At 56.5% G+C, this 19,790-nt stretch overlaps 2 protein-coding genes across 2 annotated transcripts in view; one reads left to right on the forward strand and one right to left on the reverse strand.

The window, feature by feature from the left end:
• SLC6A19 (solute carrier family 6 member 19) overlaps positions 1-19,790 on the forward strand; it is a 251,713-nt gene that overhangs the window by 140,706 nt on the left and 91,217 nt on the right. The window lies entirely within an intron of this gene.
• LPCAT1 (lysophosphatidylcholine acyltransferase 1) overlaps positions 1,231-19,790 on the reverse strand; it is a 43,095-nt gene continuing 24,535 nt past the window's right edge. Inside the window, exons 4-13 of the mRNA XM_081825853.1 lie at positions 15,224-15,336; positions 14,085-14,145; positions 13,758-13,816; positions 11,628-11,662; positions 10,354-10,408; positions 8,200-8,282; positions 4,986-5,111; positions 4,245-4,398; positions 3,131-3,229; positions 1,231-1,566 (exon numbers count right to left, since the gene is read on the reverse strand). Coding sequence (XP_081681979.1) covers positions 1,246-1,566; positions 3,131-3,229; positions 4,245-4,398; positions 4,986-5,111; positions 8,200-8,282; positions 10,354-10,408; positions 11,628-11,662; positions 13,758-13,816; positions 14,085-14,145; positions 15,224-15,336 — 1,106 coding nt within the window. The 3' untranslated portion in view covers positions 1,231-1,245. The remainder of the gene's footprint in view (positions 1,567-3,130; positions 3,230-4,244; positions 4,399-4,985; positions 5,112-8,199; positions 8,283-10,353; positions 10,409-11,627; positions 11,663-13,757; positions 13,817-14,084; positions 14,146-15,223; positions 15,337-19,790) is intronic.

Raw genomic sequence — 19,790 nt, forward strand, 5'->3', positions numbered from 1 at the left:
AGGGCGGGGGAGGGGAGTGGGGAGGGAGAGAGGGGAGGGGGGAGGAAGGGGCAGAGGGTTGGAGGAGAGGGGGAGGAGGGCGGGGGAAGGGGAGGCAGAAGGGAGGGGAATGGGGAGGAGGAGAGGAAGGAGGGCGGGGGGCAGAGGGGAAGGGAAGAGGGGGTGGGGAAGGGGGAGGGGGACAGGAGGGACCCTCTCCTTTTCTCTGCTGCACATGACACAGCAGGCTGTCTGTCCTTTCAGCTATTCCTGTTTGGGGGATATCTACAGAAAACATGATTTTGAATTCAGCGGTGTATTCTGGGTACTCTGTGTGAGGGAGATGCTGTTCATCAGAGGATCTGGTTTGGGGACAGGACGAAGCGTCCACGTGAGGACCTGATCTCTGCAAGGCAGGTGTTGGCGAGGGACACGGCCACGCTCTGGAGAGACCAGGCATGCGTGCACGGGAGACCGGGCCACTGTCCGAGCTGGTCACGGGGCCCGAGCGGCTCTGAGCCTGTGCATCTCCCGACAGCCCTGGGGCCCAGTCCTGGGGTGCAGAGTGCCCTCCAGGAGCTTGGTGACACTCACAGGCCTGGGTGTGGGAGACGACAGACCTCAGGGAAACCGCCCGTGCTCCTCTGGGGGACACAGAACGACTCACTGGAGAATGTCTGCAGTTGGTCAGTGCTCACTGTGAGCGACCCCAGCACCACGACTACCCAAACGCACCAGGACGCACAGTCTTTGTGCAGGTGGACACACACACACACTAAATCAACACACACACTCGTGTCTGACATTTGGATGCAATTTTAAAAACACGTCCAAACAAGACATGAACAATGACCTTTTCTGAGCAAATGTCTACTCTTTTTTAGCGAGAATACATTCATTACCAAATGTGCACACTGGCGGGCCCGCCGAGGGGGGCTGCCTTCCAGGGATCCTACTGCCCCAGACCCCTTCACCTCAGCCTGCAAGTGGGTTTTTCAGGTCTGAGTCCCTGAGGATCGTAGCTGTCCCAATTTGTGTGGCTAAAACTGATGAGCCACCCCCCCAGCCCACGAGGACATGCCCACCGCGGTCAGTCCTGATGGGGCAGGCTCCCTGCTTCCACAGGGGACCCGGATCATGGACCCCCGTGGGCTGCCTCAGCACACACAGTCTGCAGCCCCCGGGGACAGCGTGCATCTGGGGCTCCAAGCTTGGGCGTCGGATCTGGCTCTATTCGTCCCCTGCACAAATCAGACTCAAAATCCCCTAACCCGTTCCTGCCGGGCTTGGGGAAGAATCTTCCTTCTGGGAATTCTGTGTTGCACAAGACAACACGGCGCCCTGGTGAGCATGCGTGGGCTTCGCTTGCACTGTGTCCCCAAGCCCCGCCTCCTGGGCACACCCCCCGTACAATGGGGCCCTCCTCCCCCTGCTCCCGGGCCACTCACCAAATGTGATCCGCCCTGTCCCCTCCTGGTCGATGGCCCGGAAAAGGTTGGTCACGCTGAGCTCTGCCACCCCTAAGGCAGTCTTGAGGATGCTGGACAGGGCGTCCTCATCGATGTCTCCATCCTGTGACCCATACATCTGCAGGCAGAGGCCGGCGTCACCCCATGACCCCCCAGCTGTGTAGGCCGTTTCTCCTGCTCACGGGGTTCCCAGCTCTCGAGCAGGCCCTGACCCCACTGGTTCGGAACAGCCGGAACTCCGCTCACAAACGGACCCCCACGGGGTACTGAGCTCTGAGCGCACGGCCCGCCCTCCCACTAGAGGGGCCTCCAGGCAGCAGTGTGTGTCCCCCGGGTCAGGGATGGAGCCGGCACCCTGGGCTTGCTGGCACAGGAACGGGCCTTTGCTCAGTAACACAAACGAGCCACCACCGGGCCTGACCTTCAGGAGGTGGCTGACCCACGGACCCTCCTTCCAACAGCTTCTGCTCTGGTTCTGGCAAGCGACCGAGAGAAAGGCACCGAAGGGCTGGGGCGTGCCGTGAGCCACGGTGTGTGTCCCCTGCAGGGCAAGGATGTCCGCCCCGCCAGGCAGGCCCAGCAAGGCGGCCTTGGGGGGTGCGCCTGCCCCGGATCCACCTCCTTCCACAGCCGGCAAGCCTGCCCCGCAGGCAGGAGCCTCGGCAGGGCTGCCTGGAAAACGGTCTGCTCTGTGTTCCGAGACACAAGCCAAGCACGGCCACTGTTCCCAGAGCAGACTACAAGCGGACAGCAGAGAAGGTGCCGGGTTGGGGTCCATCACAATGGGGTGTGCTGAAGGCAGGAGCGCAGAGAGGCCACGAGCCAGGTGCAGGCCTAGGGCCCTCAGAGCTAGCCTGCTCAGGCTGGAGGAGGCAGGTCAGGCCTTCCTAGACAGGGCCCACCAAATATCAGTCAGCTGGTTAATTCTCATGGTGTGATCCACATAAGGCACCGTGCACCGAGGGGGTTTCCCAGTGATGCTATGGGGAGGGGCTGCTGGGGTCATAAACAAGGAAGGGGGCATTCTCTAAGCAGTGAGAGACAAGCATCCAGCTGGCTCATACCTCAGGTTCTCATGAATCTGGTTAACGTGAGTTGCACCTGCGAGAAGTACCCATTCTGAGACCCTGACAAAATGTGTTTCTAGGTGAGTAAAGCCAGCCCAGCTCTGTCCTAGCTGACGGTGTCCTGGTGAAGCCAGCCAGGTGAATCCGCAGGTGAGCGGGGACCCCATTATGGGTGTCTCCCAGAGTCTGAGAATCCCTGCAGCAGGGGTGAATGGCTCGGCTCTGGACAGGAAGCTCCTTCGCACCCTAAGTCAATGGGCTGATGAAGAGGTCGAGTTGGGAGAGCTGAGAGGTGTGGGGCTGCACAGGATGGCTGTGTGACACCACTTGGCGTGGGGCACTCACCAGCCCTGTCCAGGCACGCTGGAACTCACGAAGACCCTCCTCCATGCCCTTCACGTGAGTGTGGATTACGAACTGCAGGCGGAAATTGATTCGAGGAGGTTTGGGGGCATTTGTACAACAATGGCTGATAGAAGCTTCCGTGAAAATAGCAATCAGGCACAGAGTACGTCTGCCAGTGTGATAAGGCGCTGTGAAAACGTAGGCGAGGCCTGCTGTGACCCCGTGTCTCACTGTCCCTACAAATTAAATGCCCATAAACGCCACACTTGCCTTGAACGCGAGCTGGATGGTGTCCAGAGTCCGGGACGGCCGGCAGACGACAGACAGGGCGACCACGTACTCCCGAGGGTCCATCCTGCCCTCTCCGCTCTGGGAACGAGACACGCCCTCAGGGGACAACTCAGCCCCTCCCGTGGGTGGGGGGAGCTGGGTTTGAACACTCATTCCTAGACCTTCTCTGCCTCTACCAAAGGAGTATTTTGGAAGAACATTCATAACCAACTGGCTTTTGCAAGGTGGCCACACCACACACCCTTTTTAGGCCATTATGGTTGATTTTCAGAGTCCAGGAGACTCATGCCACCTGCTAAGGCTTTCCTTCGAGGAAAACCCCAGCACGTGGCAAGGGGCGTACTCGTGTTCTAAGAACCCAGTCGCATGTGGCAGAGAGGTGAGCGTGTAGAATGAAGGCGGGTCTCAGGCGACGATGTGGTCAATGCCCAGGCCTGGCCCGCTGGACACTCACTGAGCTCCACGCAGCAGGTCCTCAGTGACCCTGGGGGTCACCACGGGGACAGGCGCTGCTTCCAACCAACGGGCCACCGCAGTGAGTGGGACAAGCCAAGGGGTGGACCAGGGCAGAGGCGACTCCAGGAGCACTGTCTCCCACCCCCACGCCCGGTAGGGCCACCCATGTCCAGGGCTGCACTGGCAAACGTGGACTCCTCGTCCAGACACGATGGGTTTCTTGATTACGGGCGTGGTTGGCTGATGTGCATGCGGCGCCACACGGGACAGTCCTCACGCACTTGGCGGAAGGCCGATGGTGACCCCGTACACCCATCATCGGGAAAGAGGCCCACTACCTAGAAATTCTGGATTTCTGGAGGAGGGAACACTCTTTGATATTTTTAGGCTTTTTAGCAATTCCATTTAAAACCCTAAACTACAGGTCTATCAGCAAATGTCAACTTAAATGTCAAACTTCTACATGCATTTAAAAGCATGGGAGAAAATACCCAAGGGACGGGGGGCTGGTCGGGGCAAGGGGGGGCCGTTTTCCCTCTCTACTTCCCAAATCCCCAAACAATGCTTATTAGGAAACAATACACATCTGAAAGCTGGAGGTTTGGCCATGAAACCCCTCCCAGGGTGACGGTCCCACCTCATCAAACAGGGAGAACATGTCCTCCAGCGTGTCTGAGACAGGGACGCCCAGGTACTCCGCAAACTCAGGGAGACCCAACTTTCCTCCCTTCTGCATCTTGGCGCTTTTGGAGTATTTATCCAGATCTTTCTCAAGTGTTTCTGGTTTTAACCTACACACAAAAAGAGAAAAAGATATTTTTCATTAAAGTTACAGAATGCCAAAAACAGGAGATTTACTGTAACGAGACTCAACAAAATATTAAAATTGCTTCTACAGTGAGCAGCAAGTTCATTTTCAACAAACTGTGTTCTAATAACTTGAAGGCACACCATGTATTCTGCCTCAGCGTCTACACGGGGGTGACACCCTGTCCGCTCTGTGGACCCCCTCGGGCAGGTGGGTGTGACCGTCAGCTGGGACCGCTGCGCTGAGCACGGAGAGTTATGAGACTTCCACGCGGACTGACGTGGACACGTGGAAAGCTCCCACAAACCCTGAGCACAAGCACCTCTCTCGGCTTGAAGGCCCAGCTGGCCCTCAGCGCCCACCGCGATCTCCGGCTTGGTCACCAACAACGGCAAGGGTGGGGGCCCCTGGGAGGGCCTGACACAAGTTTCTGGAAGCTTCCCGTCTTAGAAAAAGCATCTCGGCAGTGCTGTTCAGAACTCTCCCATTCCTGAGCGAAGCCCTCTAGCGTGGCCAGTTAAGCCACGGCGCGTGAGGGAGGGGATGGAAAAGAAAAAGCGCCACACTCACCCCAGGCCCCTCACCAGCCTGGCAAATTCTAGAAGGCAGGTGTCCGCGGGGAGACGGAGCTGTCCTTCCGCCAGGGCCAGCTGGCAGTCCTCAAACGTGTAGTCGGTTACGGAGATGCCCAGGGCCCTGCAAAGAGGAGGGCATCTTGGTCAAGCGCCCCCAGAGCAGCAGAGCGAGGAGGACGGCTCAAGGTGACCACGGGAGAGGGAGCTGCATCAAAGTAACGCAGGCCCCACTTCCCAGGCCCCTCCCCAGTGGCTCCTGACCCCGTCCACGCGGCAGTGGCACCCATCCCACGTCCCACCGAGACCCCGTGCGTCTGAGGCAGGCCGTGGCTTGTGCGTGAGGACATGCACTTGGGGTCGGCGATCCCTCCCTCTGGGGCTCATGAAGCTTATCTGCAAGTCATGCTTTTGCAGGGGTATCCGCGTGCTAATTTTGTGGCCCCCATAAACCTTGTTTTAGTTAAACAGGAAGAAATTGCTACGAATACAGGTAGTGTCCAGGGCGGCCGTGCAGGCCATGGAAAGAACAACTTCCCGAGAACGTGGGAGGCCCACGCGGAGCCGCAGCTGGAGGTCGGCGGCTTCGCTCTGGAAAGCCCCGGGGAGTCGGCGGCGCTGGGGTGAGGAAAGGACTCCAGGAAGCAGGAGGAAGTGTCCAGAACGAAGCCAACGTTTAAGACTGGACTAAAGCACAGCAATCTGTGAAGATGTCTGCCAGGCCGGTGAACCGTTCTCGAGCCTGTAGGGGCCCGTCAGGCGGCCGTGAGTAGTGCTCTGTCCCTTCGGCTGCTGGGAGCCCAGCAAGGCCGTCTCCTGCCATTCCATCAGAGAAAGCCCCAGCAGATGGCAGAAGCCCTCGCGGCAGCCTGTGCTCCGTGAGATAAAGCCGGGAAGGCCTTGTGGGAGGGACACCCTGAAAACTTCCCCCGGGTCTGGACACGTGGAGGAGGACAGGCTTCGTCCCCCCAAGCTGTCCACAGACAGGAAAAACCCTCTCTCCCATCCGCTCCCACGTGTCCCTCCCCAAGAAGGGGCGTCTGGGCAGGGCCTGTGCAGGCCAGAACCTGGGGGAAAGAAGGGGGAGGCGATGGGGGTCCAAGCAGGGGCGCTATGGTCCCGGGCGCTCGCCCCAGGGCGCTGCGGGACCAGAGTTCTCACGCTCGCCCATGGAAGCACCCTGTCACAGAGATGTCTGCCCTGGGAGCCACTGGGTGGCGAGCACTCTGAACGCTGACATGCACAGAAAGACAATGTTTCAAGTCCACATCTGGCACTAAACATGAACGCTTAGCAGTGGACCCCAAAGTCCAATCACATAGAACCTGGGGCTCCGCCAAGCTTTGCGGTTAGCTGAGTATTACTGTGGTTTCCTCCCTGCTAGGAAGCAAGTGTGCAGCTGGTGTCGAGGATACCACTCCACCGGGTGTCTAACTTGGAAGCTCGACTCATCTTAGGGGTGACCAGGGGTCGCCTTCATCGGGGCTGGTGGTGCCCCGAAGTCAGAGCTCAGCCATTCTAAAGAACTGCATCAGATCTCATAAAAAATGCCCTTCTTCTATTAAAGGAAACAATGGTAGAAAATGTGCCAAGTATTTAAAACTAAGCCCCCTCCCCCAATAGCCGAACGGGCTCTTAATCATCTCCACAGTAGTTCCTCCCTGCCGTGACGGTACCGTGCAATTGTGGCTAGGACACAGGGGCTTCGAAGTCTTTCTTCCACAGCTAGTACGACCCCGCTCGGCAACCGGGGTACCGTCGTGTGGGGACAGAAGCTAGGATTACCAGGAGCATCTCGGGTTATCCCACAAGGAGGCAGGAGGAGGCGCACTCGGGCTGCCCGCGATGCTCACGGGGCCTGGGCCGTTCTCGGTGGGTGCAAGGACCCACTTCCACGTTTCTGGGTTCTCCCATGGCTGCTGGGGCAGGGGGATGCCCAGTGGCTAATCTGCCCTTTTCCATTCGATGTTAAGATGCTTCTCTTCCATTAACATAGAGAATTTATGATATATATATTTTTCTAATATAATTAGCTAATTTATTTGAATGTGATCTAAAAAAATTTACACCTAACCTGTCAAACCTTTGATTCCGTGGAGATTATTTCTTTATCAAGAGGTTGAACACCCTGACTTCCCCCAAATTGAGAGTCAAGTGCATCCTGACAGCCGACTGCTCTCCATGCGTCCTGGTGTGGGATTCCGAGAGTGAGCAGATGAATTCTGGTGAGTGGATGCCCGAGGAGGCTGGGGGCGCTCCACTGGACTCTGTCCCTAGCACCTACCTTCCTGAGGGGCGTGCGGACAATGTCTGAATACCCTGCAAAGTTTTACTTTACATATGTTGAGGTTATAATTTTGCTTAGTACAGTCTCACAGAATACATGAATGTGGGCGGTCTGATGGGCACACAGTGAGGGGATGGGGCTGACTTCACACCTCGGTCACACCAGCTCGGCCACAGTGCAGGGAAAACCCCTCCAGAGCCACACGAACCTCCCACGAGGCGGGGGGGCACGCCTGTGGAGCCGCTGAGAACCTCCCCCCGCACCACGGTGGCCAAACAAGAGGCAGCCCCTGCTGCCCGGGAGCAGAAGAGAGGAGGAGAGAGAAGACGGGACAGGGCAGGTGAGGGTAGGAAGGTAGGAAGAAACGCAGGGCGCAGGCTGATGTCACCCCATCCAAGATAGCCGGGAACGGTGTGGAATCAGGAAGCAAGAAACTTCGAACGGCACGCTCACTTGTCGTGGAATTAGCGCACATTATCTTAGGAGATCAGCGTATAGTTCCCACACTGAATCTGGTAAGATGGAATAAGAGCACCAGCAAAGACCACACGAGCAGATGAAGAACGTGAAGAGGAAGATCGTCCCGCGGGCTGCCAGGCAGAGCTAGCATCCCCATCGCGTGCACGGACCCGGCGCCCTGGTGACCGGTTCCTACCACACGGGGGAAATTTATGAGGTTAGGTGACGATGACGCAGATCCAGAAGCAGGACCCGGCAGAGACCGGGGGTCGCCTGCCCACATGCACAGTCAGCACTTACTCATTTGCTTCTGCAAAGACCTGTTTTCCGAATGCCACTATGGTCTGTGCCATGCGAAGGAGGAACCAGCCCATGCATGGACACCCTGACACTCCGAGGGTTCCCAGGGGACGGGGGTGTTCGGAGGACGCCGCGGACTCGACACGGCACGACGCGGGGCACTCACTCGGCCATGACGCGCCGCACGTTGCTGGCGTACAGTGCGGGGTCCTTCTTCTCTTCCTCCGAAGGGCTGTACACGGGGAGGAACTGAGCACAGAGAGAGCTGCATTACTTCCATGCGCATCACAAGCCCACCACAGTGCAGTCATGAGTCTAACACGATGAAGATCTGTCAGAGCAGCTTCCATCAGAACCACCTCAATGTGGCCACGGTGTGCACGCACACGCACACGCGCACACATGTACATGCGTGTGAACACAACCCACGATTCCTCAGGACCGCTCGCTCCCCCGAGACAGAAGCTCGTGCTTGCCAGGGCACTCCGTATTTCTAATTTCACACGGAAGCCTTCTCTCGGGGTGCACAAGAATTACATGTGTGCTCCTCTTTCTAAAAGTCTCCGCTTGTGTTGGGGAGAACACAACACACGGTTAAATAAGCCCCACACTTGGCTGCCAACTCCACTGTGCAGAAAGCCAAACATCACCGAGCCCTTTTTCTTTAATACAGACACACAACAATACGGGGACACCCCGAAGCCTTATTAGTTCCCACCACGTGGTTTCAGGCATTCCCCACCACTGTATACCACACACCACGGAAATCGTGGCAGGTGCTCCCGTCAGCACTGATACCTGTCAGCACAGAACGAGTGAAGACACTTAAAGGGGTTTCAGAAAGTCAGAGTTTCCTTTAAGCTCTGAAAACTGTGGGGATGCCTGGTGGCTCAGTCGGTCAAGCATCTGCCTTCGGCTCAGGTCATGATCCCGGGGTCCTGGGATCGAGCCCCGCATCGGGCTCCCTGCTCGGCGGGAGGCCTGCTTCTCCCTCTGCTGCTCCCCCTGCTTGTGCTCGCTCGCTCTCTCTCTCTCTGACAAATAATTAAATCTTAAAAAATAAAAACCAACTCTGAAAACTGGAACTGAGGCCTGAAATAGAGAAGTGCACACTGGAGGTGTCCTCCCCTGAGCCCCGCTGCACGGCTGCTTCCCAGCCAGCCGCAGATGAGCCACATATAACATTCTACGTGGATGGCTGCCACCCTTGGACTCGGGCCAGGGACCTTTCGGCTCAGTGTGTTGTAATTAAGTGGCTTATGTTGTACTGAAGTGAAAAATCTGGAACCTGGCTGAAATCCATGTAAATTCAGTGCAACTCTGCAACTTTTATCAGAAGGTAGCAAACTGCCTCATTAAACCCTTTCCGTTGTTTTCGGGCTCCCTTTTCAGGGGCAGAGTAGCCGACTGATTCCCTTTTAAGAAAGAGACTCTATTCCTCATCCCCTTGGATAAAACGTACACGCTACACAAACGTGGCTATTGAATTGAGCCGAGAGAATGGGTATCATGACTTTGGCACATACAACGGGCTGAAAGCTGGAGGCAGGTTATGTGATCTGTCCACGGACTAGACAGAGAATGACAGGACGACAGATCTGCCATATGAATCCGGCAGCATCGGTATCATGTAAAAATGCCGAGACATAATTCACTGCACATGTGCCAATTTTAAATGCCTTTAAGCTACGCTCACCATAATAAAAGAAGGGTTTAACTTCCTTGTTGATTTTTAAAGACCTATTTGATTCTTGCAAAATCATGCAAGAGACACAATGTGACTGATGAAAAACCACAGGGAAGTACCTCTGAGGAGCAGAGAGAAGTGGAAAGATTTCAAAGCAAGACAGATGACACACAATGTTGTATTTGTACGGACAGCAACGTGACATGTAGCACATCGTGTCTGTGTAGATACCAGCACTATCTCTAGAGATGCCCACATCTCATTGTATCTGCAGACACCAGTAAAGCCTCACGGCCACACAGATAACATCATGTTGTCTCAGACACCGACAGAACACCGCATCCACAACGTAACACTGTGTAACACTGTATGCACACAGATGCACGTGGCCAACGTAACAGGGGATCGCTCCGCATGGGGGCCGGCGCCGACATTCGTAACAGCGGATGTGCACAGACTCTGCCAAAGGTTGCCTAACACTGTATGTGCACAGGGAACAGCATGTACGTTATAGCTGTGCAGACCCCGACGTAACATTGTACCACATTGCATCTGGACAGCCTACACAGCACTCTGGCTCTGCATCTTTACAGACCCGCGCGTAACGCTGTTTAACACTGCATCTGTACGAACCTCGATTTCCACTCGATTGTGGAACTGACACAGTGTGAGCCACAGGATTTTCAACCTTGAAAATGAACAGATTTACAGCATTGGTTAAAAGATTCTCAATGTCTTTTAATTAAATTACTTCCAATTCTGGAGCAAACTCCCCAGACGCCTGTCCCCTGCAGAGGGCGCTATTGGGCAGTTAATTTGCTCAGGGGCTGCTGTGCCTCCCTCAGCCTAAAGCCGAGCCTCACAACGCTGTGATGAGGATGGGGCTACCCTTACTAATCAGGGTTCCTCACTGTCCCAACAAATGCACCCACTCCTGCAGCTCTCCTTTGCCCTGCATGCCCCCATTTCCCAAGTGTGTCTTCTGGCTCAGGAGACCTCCTCTACGTGACACTGTCCCAGACCTGGCTGTCCCCAGGCAATGCAGACTCAACAGGCCCTGAGTCATGCCACCCCCAAGGCCGGCCCCAGAGCTCCTGACCTCAGAAACGGCATCACCACCCTTTATTTGCAGAAGCTGGAAATGGGGAGCCATCTGGAGTCTCTTGTCCTTGGGCCATTGCTCCTCTCCGCAGTGGGCAACTGTCCTCTGAACTCTCTCTTGTACATACCCGACTTCTGCCCTATCACTGCCAGGCCCAAGCCTGGCTACCAAGGCCCAAAGGAGCCCTTCCCACCTTTCTCCCAGCGTCCCCCTGGCTTCTCACCCTCCACCCTCCACACTCTGGCCTCAGCAGCGTAAGCACCAGCACCCACATATGCTGCCCCTCGGGGCACCTCCCCTCCCCAGCATCCGTTCCAAATGCCGTGCCCAGGGGAGGGCTCTGCCTGGCCCCACCACCCACCCTTCTGCTGCACCAGGTCAAAGGCTGGCACCACGGAGGCCTGCTGTCCTAGAACCCGAGCCTCCCCCGTGCAGCTGTTTAAGAGGAGGACCGTCCCTGCAGCTCCCCTTTCTTTTCCAGGAGCTGCGGGGTGCGGTGCGGATGGGATGGTGGCCACTGAGCCGACAGGCACACGTGGGGACGAAAGAGCACTCACAGTCACCTTCCCTCTGGAGTTGAAGACCATTAACTTGGGTCCTGGAACCCAGGAGTGTGCGAGCAGGCCAGGCTTGCACACTTAGTTTTCACAGCGGGCAGACCCTGACTGCTGTCAGACAGCAGTGGGTTATGTGTTCTGAGGACCCACATTTGCAGAAGTGCCCAGAATGCAGGGCAGTCACTTGAGCGGCCCCTGTGCTTTCCCAGCAGGACAGGACACACAAGGCACTACAGGGTCTGACTTACGCTCCGGGGCCTTGCCAGGTCCACGTGATGGTGTCCTGGGGGCAAGAAAGGAGCAAAGTGAATCACAGCTGGAAATCAGGCACCCGGAGTTCCCTCATGAGCCCTTCCTTCCACGGTGTGCCCTCCCTCTGTCCTGGCCCTCAACCTGGCCCACCTCTGACCCCAGAGATGCTGGTACCCTTCTTCCTCCCAAGCCCACTCTGGGACAAGGGAGCAGGTGGGTGCTCATCACCTCCAGGCCACCCAGACACACTCCTCTCCTCCCACAGCTCCAAGGTCCGCAATTCTGCCGTCAGCCTGAGATGCTGCCCCGGTTCCGTTTTCTGCCCTTCCCTGTGTTCAAGGCATCCCTGCCAGTATCAGTCCACAGCGCAGGAACCTGCTTTTCGCGAGCAGTCCCCGTGACACCTGCCCTGTCATCACCATCACCTGCCACATGAGGCTCATTCCAACCCACACCCACCTGTACCCCCAAGGCCCTGGCCTCCACTCTGGGCCAGAGACGCCTAGCAGATGAGCCGAGGCTTGGGAGGGAGCAGAAGAAACCACTGCAGAGCCCCAAGCGTGCCCAGGACCCCGAGTGTCGTGGGCGCCCCCCATCTGCAGTCTTGGCTGCTGCACCAGCCACCTAGGTGGGGACGTGGGAGGACACACACCCTGCTTCTACCCTGACACTGGGCTTCTTTCTTCCGAAATCCTGATACCCACCTGCTGGCTTCCCATGGACTCCTGAAAAGCCACCCACCACAGGGGCTTCCCCGGCCCCCGACCTGCCCTCAGCCACTCGTCCTCCACACGGGCCTGCGCGCAAAGCTGTTAGTGGTGGTTCTCCCTGAAGCTAGGCCGCTGAAGAACGCGACACAGACTGATGGGATGAGTGAGCAAAGCAGCTGTCCTGCTTCTCTGACAACTGAGAACCCAGTAGAGGCAATCTGCTTAAAGTAAGTTGACGAAACAAGCTTAAAGAAATAAAAAATATAGAATTCCACACACTGACCATTCTCTTAGTCTCAGACGCTGGCTAATGAATGCGCCTCTTCAGAGTTTCTGGTGTGCACGTCACAGTCATTTTATCTGTCAGTTTGTGCGGCTACGGGTTCTGACCGACATCTACCAACTGACCCCTTGGAGAACCTCTTTTGTGCCGTGTGCACCTGTAGGCACAGGGTCTGGTGTGTAAACCTGGGACCCTCCGGGTCTGGCCCAGAGGTGGGGGGCCGGCCCCTCATGCCCACAGATGTCACACGTAATTCTGCCTCCATCTAGGCTAGCAACTCCAGACCGCACCATGTTGTGACTGCTGAGTTTCTTTTTTGTCGTCATGAAGACGCACCATGACAGGGAGAAAGCTCAGTGCAGTGAACAAACCCAACTCACGTGTCCCCCATCAAGAAACAGTCCAGTGCACCCGCATCCACGCAGGGCCCGGGGACACGAGTCTCAGCGGTAAGAGCCCGATGCCGATGCAGGGGCAAGGACATCCACCAGGACGGGGTCACGGCAGAAGTGAGATACAGCCGGCGCTGAACAGCACCCACCGGAGCTCGGTGCCTGCCCTGGGGAGTGCGGCCCACTGAACCGGATGTGTGTGGCACGTCCACAGGGCCCCCGGGGGAAGGGACAGCTGCGGATGCTCAGACAGACACGCGGTGGGGCTCTGACCACAACCCGCGGAGGCTTCTTCCGGCCTTCCTGCCTTCCTGCCTCCCCCGAGCTGGGGGTCCGTCAAGATCACCCAGGCACTCGGAGCCCCAAACACCCCCTCTTTTACTTTGCTCTGACATAACAAGTGAAGACCTCCGCACACAGAGGCATATTCAATACAGAGTCGCTTACGCCTTTCCCGCCCGCTGCCCCCAGCCTTTCAGAACTTAGATTCTCTCAATGCTCCTGTTTCCCAGGTGAACAGAGAGCTAAGGCTGCTGAGGACGAGGGCGGATGGCTCACATCAACTTGGCAGGACCGATCAGCGGGGAGGAAGGCCCACCGCTCCATGACCTGTGACAACAGCCCTTCCTGCACGAACACTGGAGTGGTCCTGGAATCGCGGATTGGCTAGAAATGACCCGCTGAGGCGCCGGGAATTCGCATTCCCAGGCAGGTCACTGTAACCCCAGGAAATACACTGACCAGTTTATTCGGGTACCGTAGAGCCACAGGCTGCACAGGAACTCCAGGGATGAAGGCACCTGGGGGAAAAGGGGCGTCATCTTACTTCGAGGGCAGAGCTCCTCTGCCGGGGGCCCGTCTCATGCTGGTCCCAGAGGAAAGCAGCGTTTCTGCCCCCCTTCCTGGTGAATGGTCACGGGGTGCCTGGAAGGCTCCCTCAACATGGCTGTTGGCCGTGTCATGTCAGGAAGACCGCAGGCTTGCAGCCCTGCCCTGCAGGGAACGGGCCCAGGAGTGTCTCCCCCACTTTGCTCAAGGAGGAAAACAGAATTTAAGAAAATTACATACCAGGCTTGAAGGTAATTAGGCAGGTCCTGTTGGTACATGTTCCTTCTGGAAAAATCATTATCTTGGAGTGAAAAGAAAAAAAGGTCAGCCTTAAAGAAACAGAATCCAGAATACGGTCTATTTTCTCCACTGCTGAGATGCTTTAATCACACTCACTCAAAACGGCTTAGACGCATGACGGAAGCATGCGTGGATTTCCTAAGTGTAAGTTCTATTAAGATCTGGAAGCAATGCAAACATGCAGACAGCACACGCCTCCTCAGAGCGTGCGTGGGGGTGATCACGGCCACCGTGAGGCCGAGCTACTGCTGCCTGGACACCCTGGCAGCACGCAGCCTCCCCCCCGGGGCAACGCGGGACGAGGGCACACAGAGGAGGGCTCAGCGAAGGGCGCTCGGCTGACGGCATCGGGACCAGGGCTAGAACCGAGGCACAGCCGGGCCAGCAACCAGAAACACCGCAAAACCAGCGGTTAAACACCTCCCCCACTGGAACCCCAAATTACTCAGACTCGTACTGACCTCTAGCCACACGATGTAAACTAAACTCTGCCCCCTGCACCGGAAACTACAGCCCACGTGGCTGCATCCGGAGGTGGGGCGCCAGGCACCCTGGACGTCGCGGCCCCGAGGGGCTGCCCGTGGGCGGGGGTGCCCGGCAGTCAGGCCTTCCAATGTTCTCTGAGCACCCAGAACCTGGACAGTCCCAGGGAGCTCAGCTTCTCGGGCTCGGCTCAAGGAAATACAGCTGACACTGGCTGAGGCCACCGCCCCGCCGCCCGCGACAGGCCTTCCTGACGCCCCCTCGGGCGCCGGGCACATGTGGGCAAGCTCCGCCTCACGGACCGGCGCACTCGTCAGATGTGAGACCGTGCCAAGCGCGAGGGCAGGAGGTTACAAGCAGAGTCATTTCAGTAAAGATGCTTTGGGAACTTGGGATACGCATGAGAACGGTCTTCTCGTTTGTTTCAATTTTCAAATTTTAGGACCAAAAGTACCTGACACTTAACACAAACTTGAATTCACATGCTCATCAAACAAAATGAAAGAAAACGAACCTGGCCCCCAGGGAAGGCCCCCATCTCTAGGCTCACATCTTCCGGAATAAATGTGCTCAAAACACAAGCAGGACTGCATTACCTGTGGCCACTTTCCATTCGACTGTGCCCGCCTCCTGATCTCCTCCACGGTCTTCCTTCGGGAATCCTGGTCCGACCGGGACACGAACACTGGCCGGATGTACTTTATCAGAGCTGGAAGGGGAGGAGGGGCCTTCGTTGGGAACCATGGCATCTGCCGCAGCAGGACTGGAGGGACAAGGGCTGCCCATGGCAGGGGGGCACACGCGAGCCCCCAGAGATGCCCCGAGGGCAGCACTGTCCCCGAGGGTGGGTGGGTTGTTGGGTCGATGTCTGATCATGAGGGGATCAGGAAAATCACAGAAGCTCCCTCCCACGATGGCACGAAACCCCACAACCTGCGAAGTCCAAAGTAACGACACCGGCGTCCACAGGCTGTAAAGCAGGAGAAAGCAACGAGAAGAGGCTGGCAGAGGAGGGCGTTGGCGGGGCAAGGGCTCCAGAGTCAGAAGGGCCCGAGGCGCATGGCTTAAACCCCACCACCCTGTTACGTGTAGACCTGTCTCCCTCAAAGACACAGGCTGACGTGCTGACCCCAGGTACCTAGGCCTGTGACTGTATTTGGAAATCGGGTGCTTGCAGATGCAACTGAGCTAAGATAACGTAGTGTTGGAGCAGGGTGCACCCTGACCCACGCCCAGCGTCCTCTCAAGGAGGGAGAGCCATGGGTGTGCACGCAGGGAAAAGGCCACGGGACAGCAGAGGCCAAGACCGGAGTGATGTGACCAGAGCCACTGGACGCCGGGGACGGTGGGGAACCGCCAGAGGCTGCGGAGGCCTGGCACGGCCTCTCCCCAGAAGCTGCCCTGCTCACACCTTGACTCTGGACTCCCGGCCCCCAGGACAGTGTGAGAATCAACATCTGCTGTCTTCAGCGGCCCAGCGTGCGGCCCTCTGTCGGGGGCGTCCCAGGACACTCACACAGCGGCGGTCCTAACTGGCTCGGCCCAGGGGGCCCACGGCCCTGCTGGGGTGGCAGGTCAGTGCCCTCGTGACCAGAGCGGACAGCAGCAACCAGCACACGGTTCTCGCGCAAGAGGATCTGAAGGTGGGGAGACACTTCTTAGAAGAGAAACCCCAAACTGACAGGACAGTCATCCTGAGGGAGGGTGTCCTCTCCCAGGAAGGACGAGTGGGTGGCCGTGGCAGCCGGGCATCCCCATGGGTGAGACACGTCCCCGCTGGGCCCAACATCAGCTCGGACTTCCGAGTGTTCTAACTACTCGTAGGAATAACATGTGACTCTTCTTTCTGGGAGGGCTTCCAAAAAACAAAGAGAAAATTCACTATAAAAAAAAAAGAAAGAAAGAACAAAACTCTATCTCGTCAGGTCCACGGGACTCAAAATCTAAGCTGCATGTGGGTCTCAGTGATATTTTCGTCCGGCATCTGGAAACTTCTTTCCCAGATGCATCGTTCTTGCCAATTCCTTCTGACTCTGGAGTGACACGCGGGGAAAGGGCCGAGGAGATCCCCCGCAGGACAGGACAATGGGAAGGCGCCCAGCTTCCCACTGTCCACACCAGCTCCGCACAGTCTTCCCAGGGCGGGAGAGAAGGGCTGCAGGCTGGCTGGTCTCCCTGAACAGCGTTCCCCTTTCCTGGCGACACGGATGAGGACGGTTCTCCGCCACTCATGGACGAGCCTGGAGCTCCAGGCAGAGGTGGGGAGCGGCTTCCTGGGCTCCGAGGATGACGGGGCTTCATCCTGACTGACATCTCAGACTGCACCTCTTTCTGGGACTCCCCAGGTGAACACCCACGCTGGAGACCTCACAACTGAAGAGCTTGCTTCTGAGGACAGAGAGGAAATGTGGCTGCCCGCCGGGTAAGCCCCAGCGGTGCTGTCAATGAGGGGCCGGGCAACAAGACCGTGAGCCGGCTCTGTCATCTCTGACACTGAGCACCAAACCTCCTCAGGTCTGTAAACGCCCAGGTGCCCATATCAAGGACACTGAAAGTAAACCAACAATGTAACAATGAGAAAGATCACTGGGCTGATTACTCTAACTGGTATTTACAAATCTGAAGGTGAAAATATTTTGAATATTTTTAACATTCATCTCTTCACCAAAGTCGTGAGCTGTCAAAGGGTCCAAAGCTTCGTGCTTTAAACAACAAGGACAAGAGGAACCAGAAGGAACGGCCAGCGAGACCGCCCCCCCCCGCGACGCAGGAATCCAGACTTGCGTCACAGGGTGTGTTCTGGTCACGCATGGTGGGAGAAGCCCTCAGCTGCATTCCTGGGGGAGAGTCCCTTTCAGGCGTATTTACCTTCAAAACCCAGAGAAAAGGAATACAATTTGGGATGTGCCATATATGAGTTCTAATTAAAATCTATAATAAGTGGGTCCATCACCACTCCTTCACTCTTATCGCTATGCTATCCCTGAAATGAGTGGGAATGTAAGTCTACATGAAGGACCCCCGCACACAGAGGACATGTTGGTGGCCCTCCCTTCTGACACCCCAAGGTTAAGGTCAGTGATGTGGGGCATGGAGCTCAGCTCTGACCTTGCAGCCCCCAGCACGTTCAGCCAATGGAGTTGGCTTTCGAACCCTGACCTTGGGAAGTGGATGAGCAGGTCCAACTATGAGCCTCCATGATTCTAACTTGTGACTCGAGCCATAATTGAAGGCAAGGTTTCGAGAAGGCTTTGCGTAATTTGTACACGAATGAGGGGGAGATGACATGCCCCCCCAAATCCCAGCACTTCCCCAGAATGCTGACATTCCACAGCCTGAAGCTTAAAACTTAAAATAAGAAATCGGAACAAAATTGCAAAATTGAAATAGCTTCCCGCGTCCTTTGCCAGAGACCACACTGCTTTATACTTAGGAGCCTGTGATGACCTTCTAGCATTATTAAAGTGAAATGCATATTTGCTAATTACCAGAGTCTCTGCCTGGCTTTCAGAAAATTCTCGGTTTAACCCGACTTTCCAGGCACATGACATATAAACCTTTATTTGGATAACCAGGCTCAAAATTACTGGCCCTATATGTCCATGGCCAGTGTCCCCATGTATCTGCACACCTTCCGCAGGAAGTTCCGCAAGGGGAGGGCTAGCCTGCCGGCTCTGTAGGACAGCTGCCTTCATTTCATTTTGGTTCTGTAACCGCCAGCACTGAAACCACCTTGGCTGAGACCGTTAGGTCTAAATGGAGGATCTGTGTCCCCATTCCCAGGGACAAGACCACGGAGGGTCCTAACTGCTCACCCCTCCTCTCTGCTTTCCACCGTGTGAGCACACAGCGAGAAGGTGGCTGTCTGCAGCCCAGAAGAGGCTCTTGCCACAACCCCACCCTGCTGGCCCCCCTGATCCCAGACTCCCAGCTTCCAGAAGCGTGGATGTGAACGGCTGCTGTTTAAAAGCCACCCAGCGTGTGGTGCTTTGTGACAGCTATCTGAGCAGACACCCTCTGATCCACAGTCAAGTAAATGCTGGTTAGCATCTCTTTGGCCAAAAGCACACAACGTATTGGGCCCCCTCAGAATGTCCCACTTACTAGAAAGACAACATAAAATGTACACAATGTTCTCTCTTAACTGTCACCTGAACAGTAACATGAGTTAGGGAACTCAGGAGAATTCAGAGAAGGCGGACAGAGTGAGGACCTTCTGCCCCTGCAGCTCTGGCCCCAGGACCACGCACCTCCGCCTGGACCAGCCCTGCTCCAGACTCCACTGCGGACATGCTCAGCATGACATGCCCACGGTCTAAACAGTGAGGGGTGGGCAGAGGAGAGTGACGGTGGGGTGGGGCCCCCCCCAGGAGCAGCCTGGAGGAACCAGGGCTGCGTGGCAACCCCTGGCGCAGAAACCAGGGGGATGAGAACCAGGAACAGGTGGGCTGGCCCTGCAGGGCACCTGGACAGCTCCGGCGAGGGCCCGGCCGGGAGGAGGAAGGTGCTTTCATTTGTGGGCTGACTGCCCCGCATTCCCTGTAGTTCCCAAGGTAATGGTGCAATATGTCCCCAAAGTGATGTGTTCACATCCTAACCCCTGAGACCTGTGACTGAAACCTTATTTGGGAAATCAATCTTTGCAGATGCAATTAGTTATGCACCTGGAGATGAGATTACCCTAGACCATCCAAGGACAAGTGTCCTTGTAAGAGACACACAGGGAGACACACGTTGGGGAGGCCTGTGAGGAGGGAGGCTGGGGCGGTAAAGATGCGGCCACGAGCCCGGGACTACCCAGGGTGCCAGGAGCTGCACCAGGAGATGGAAGAGGCAGGAAGGACCTTCCCCGAAAGCCTCCAGAAGAAGCGAGGCTTTGGACACTTTGGCCTTAGAGTTTTGGCTCCAGAATTGTGAGAGTGTAAGTTTCTGCTTTCTTAAGCCACCAGCTGGGTAATTTACCACGTGGCCGAGGGACACCTGCACACCTGGGCTTTTGGTCCCATAACCAGGGCACTGGGACACAGACACTTCTAGGACCGTGTGACACAGACCCTGCACGCCAGGGACAAAACGTGAGCAGGGAATTCGACACATGACGTTTGAGGGCACTTGTGTGTGAACCAAAAATAAAACCCACAACAACTAACGTTACAGAGGAAA

Source organism: Leptonychotes weddellii, chromosome 7 (assembly GCF_054177405.1).
Source record: "Leptonychotes weddellii isolate Sample4059 chromosome 7, ASM5417740v2, whole genome shotgun sequence".
In the NCBI taxonomy this organism is placed as follows: Eukaryota; Metazoa; Chordata; class Mammalia; order Carnivora; family Phocidae; genus Leptonychotes; species Leptonychotes weddellii.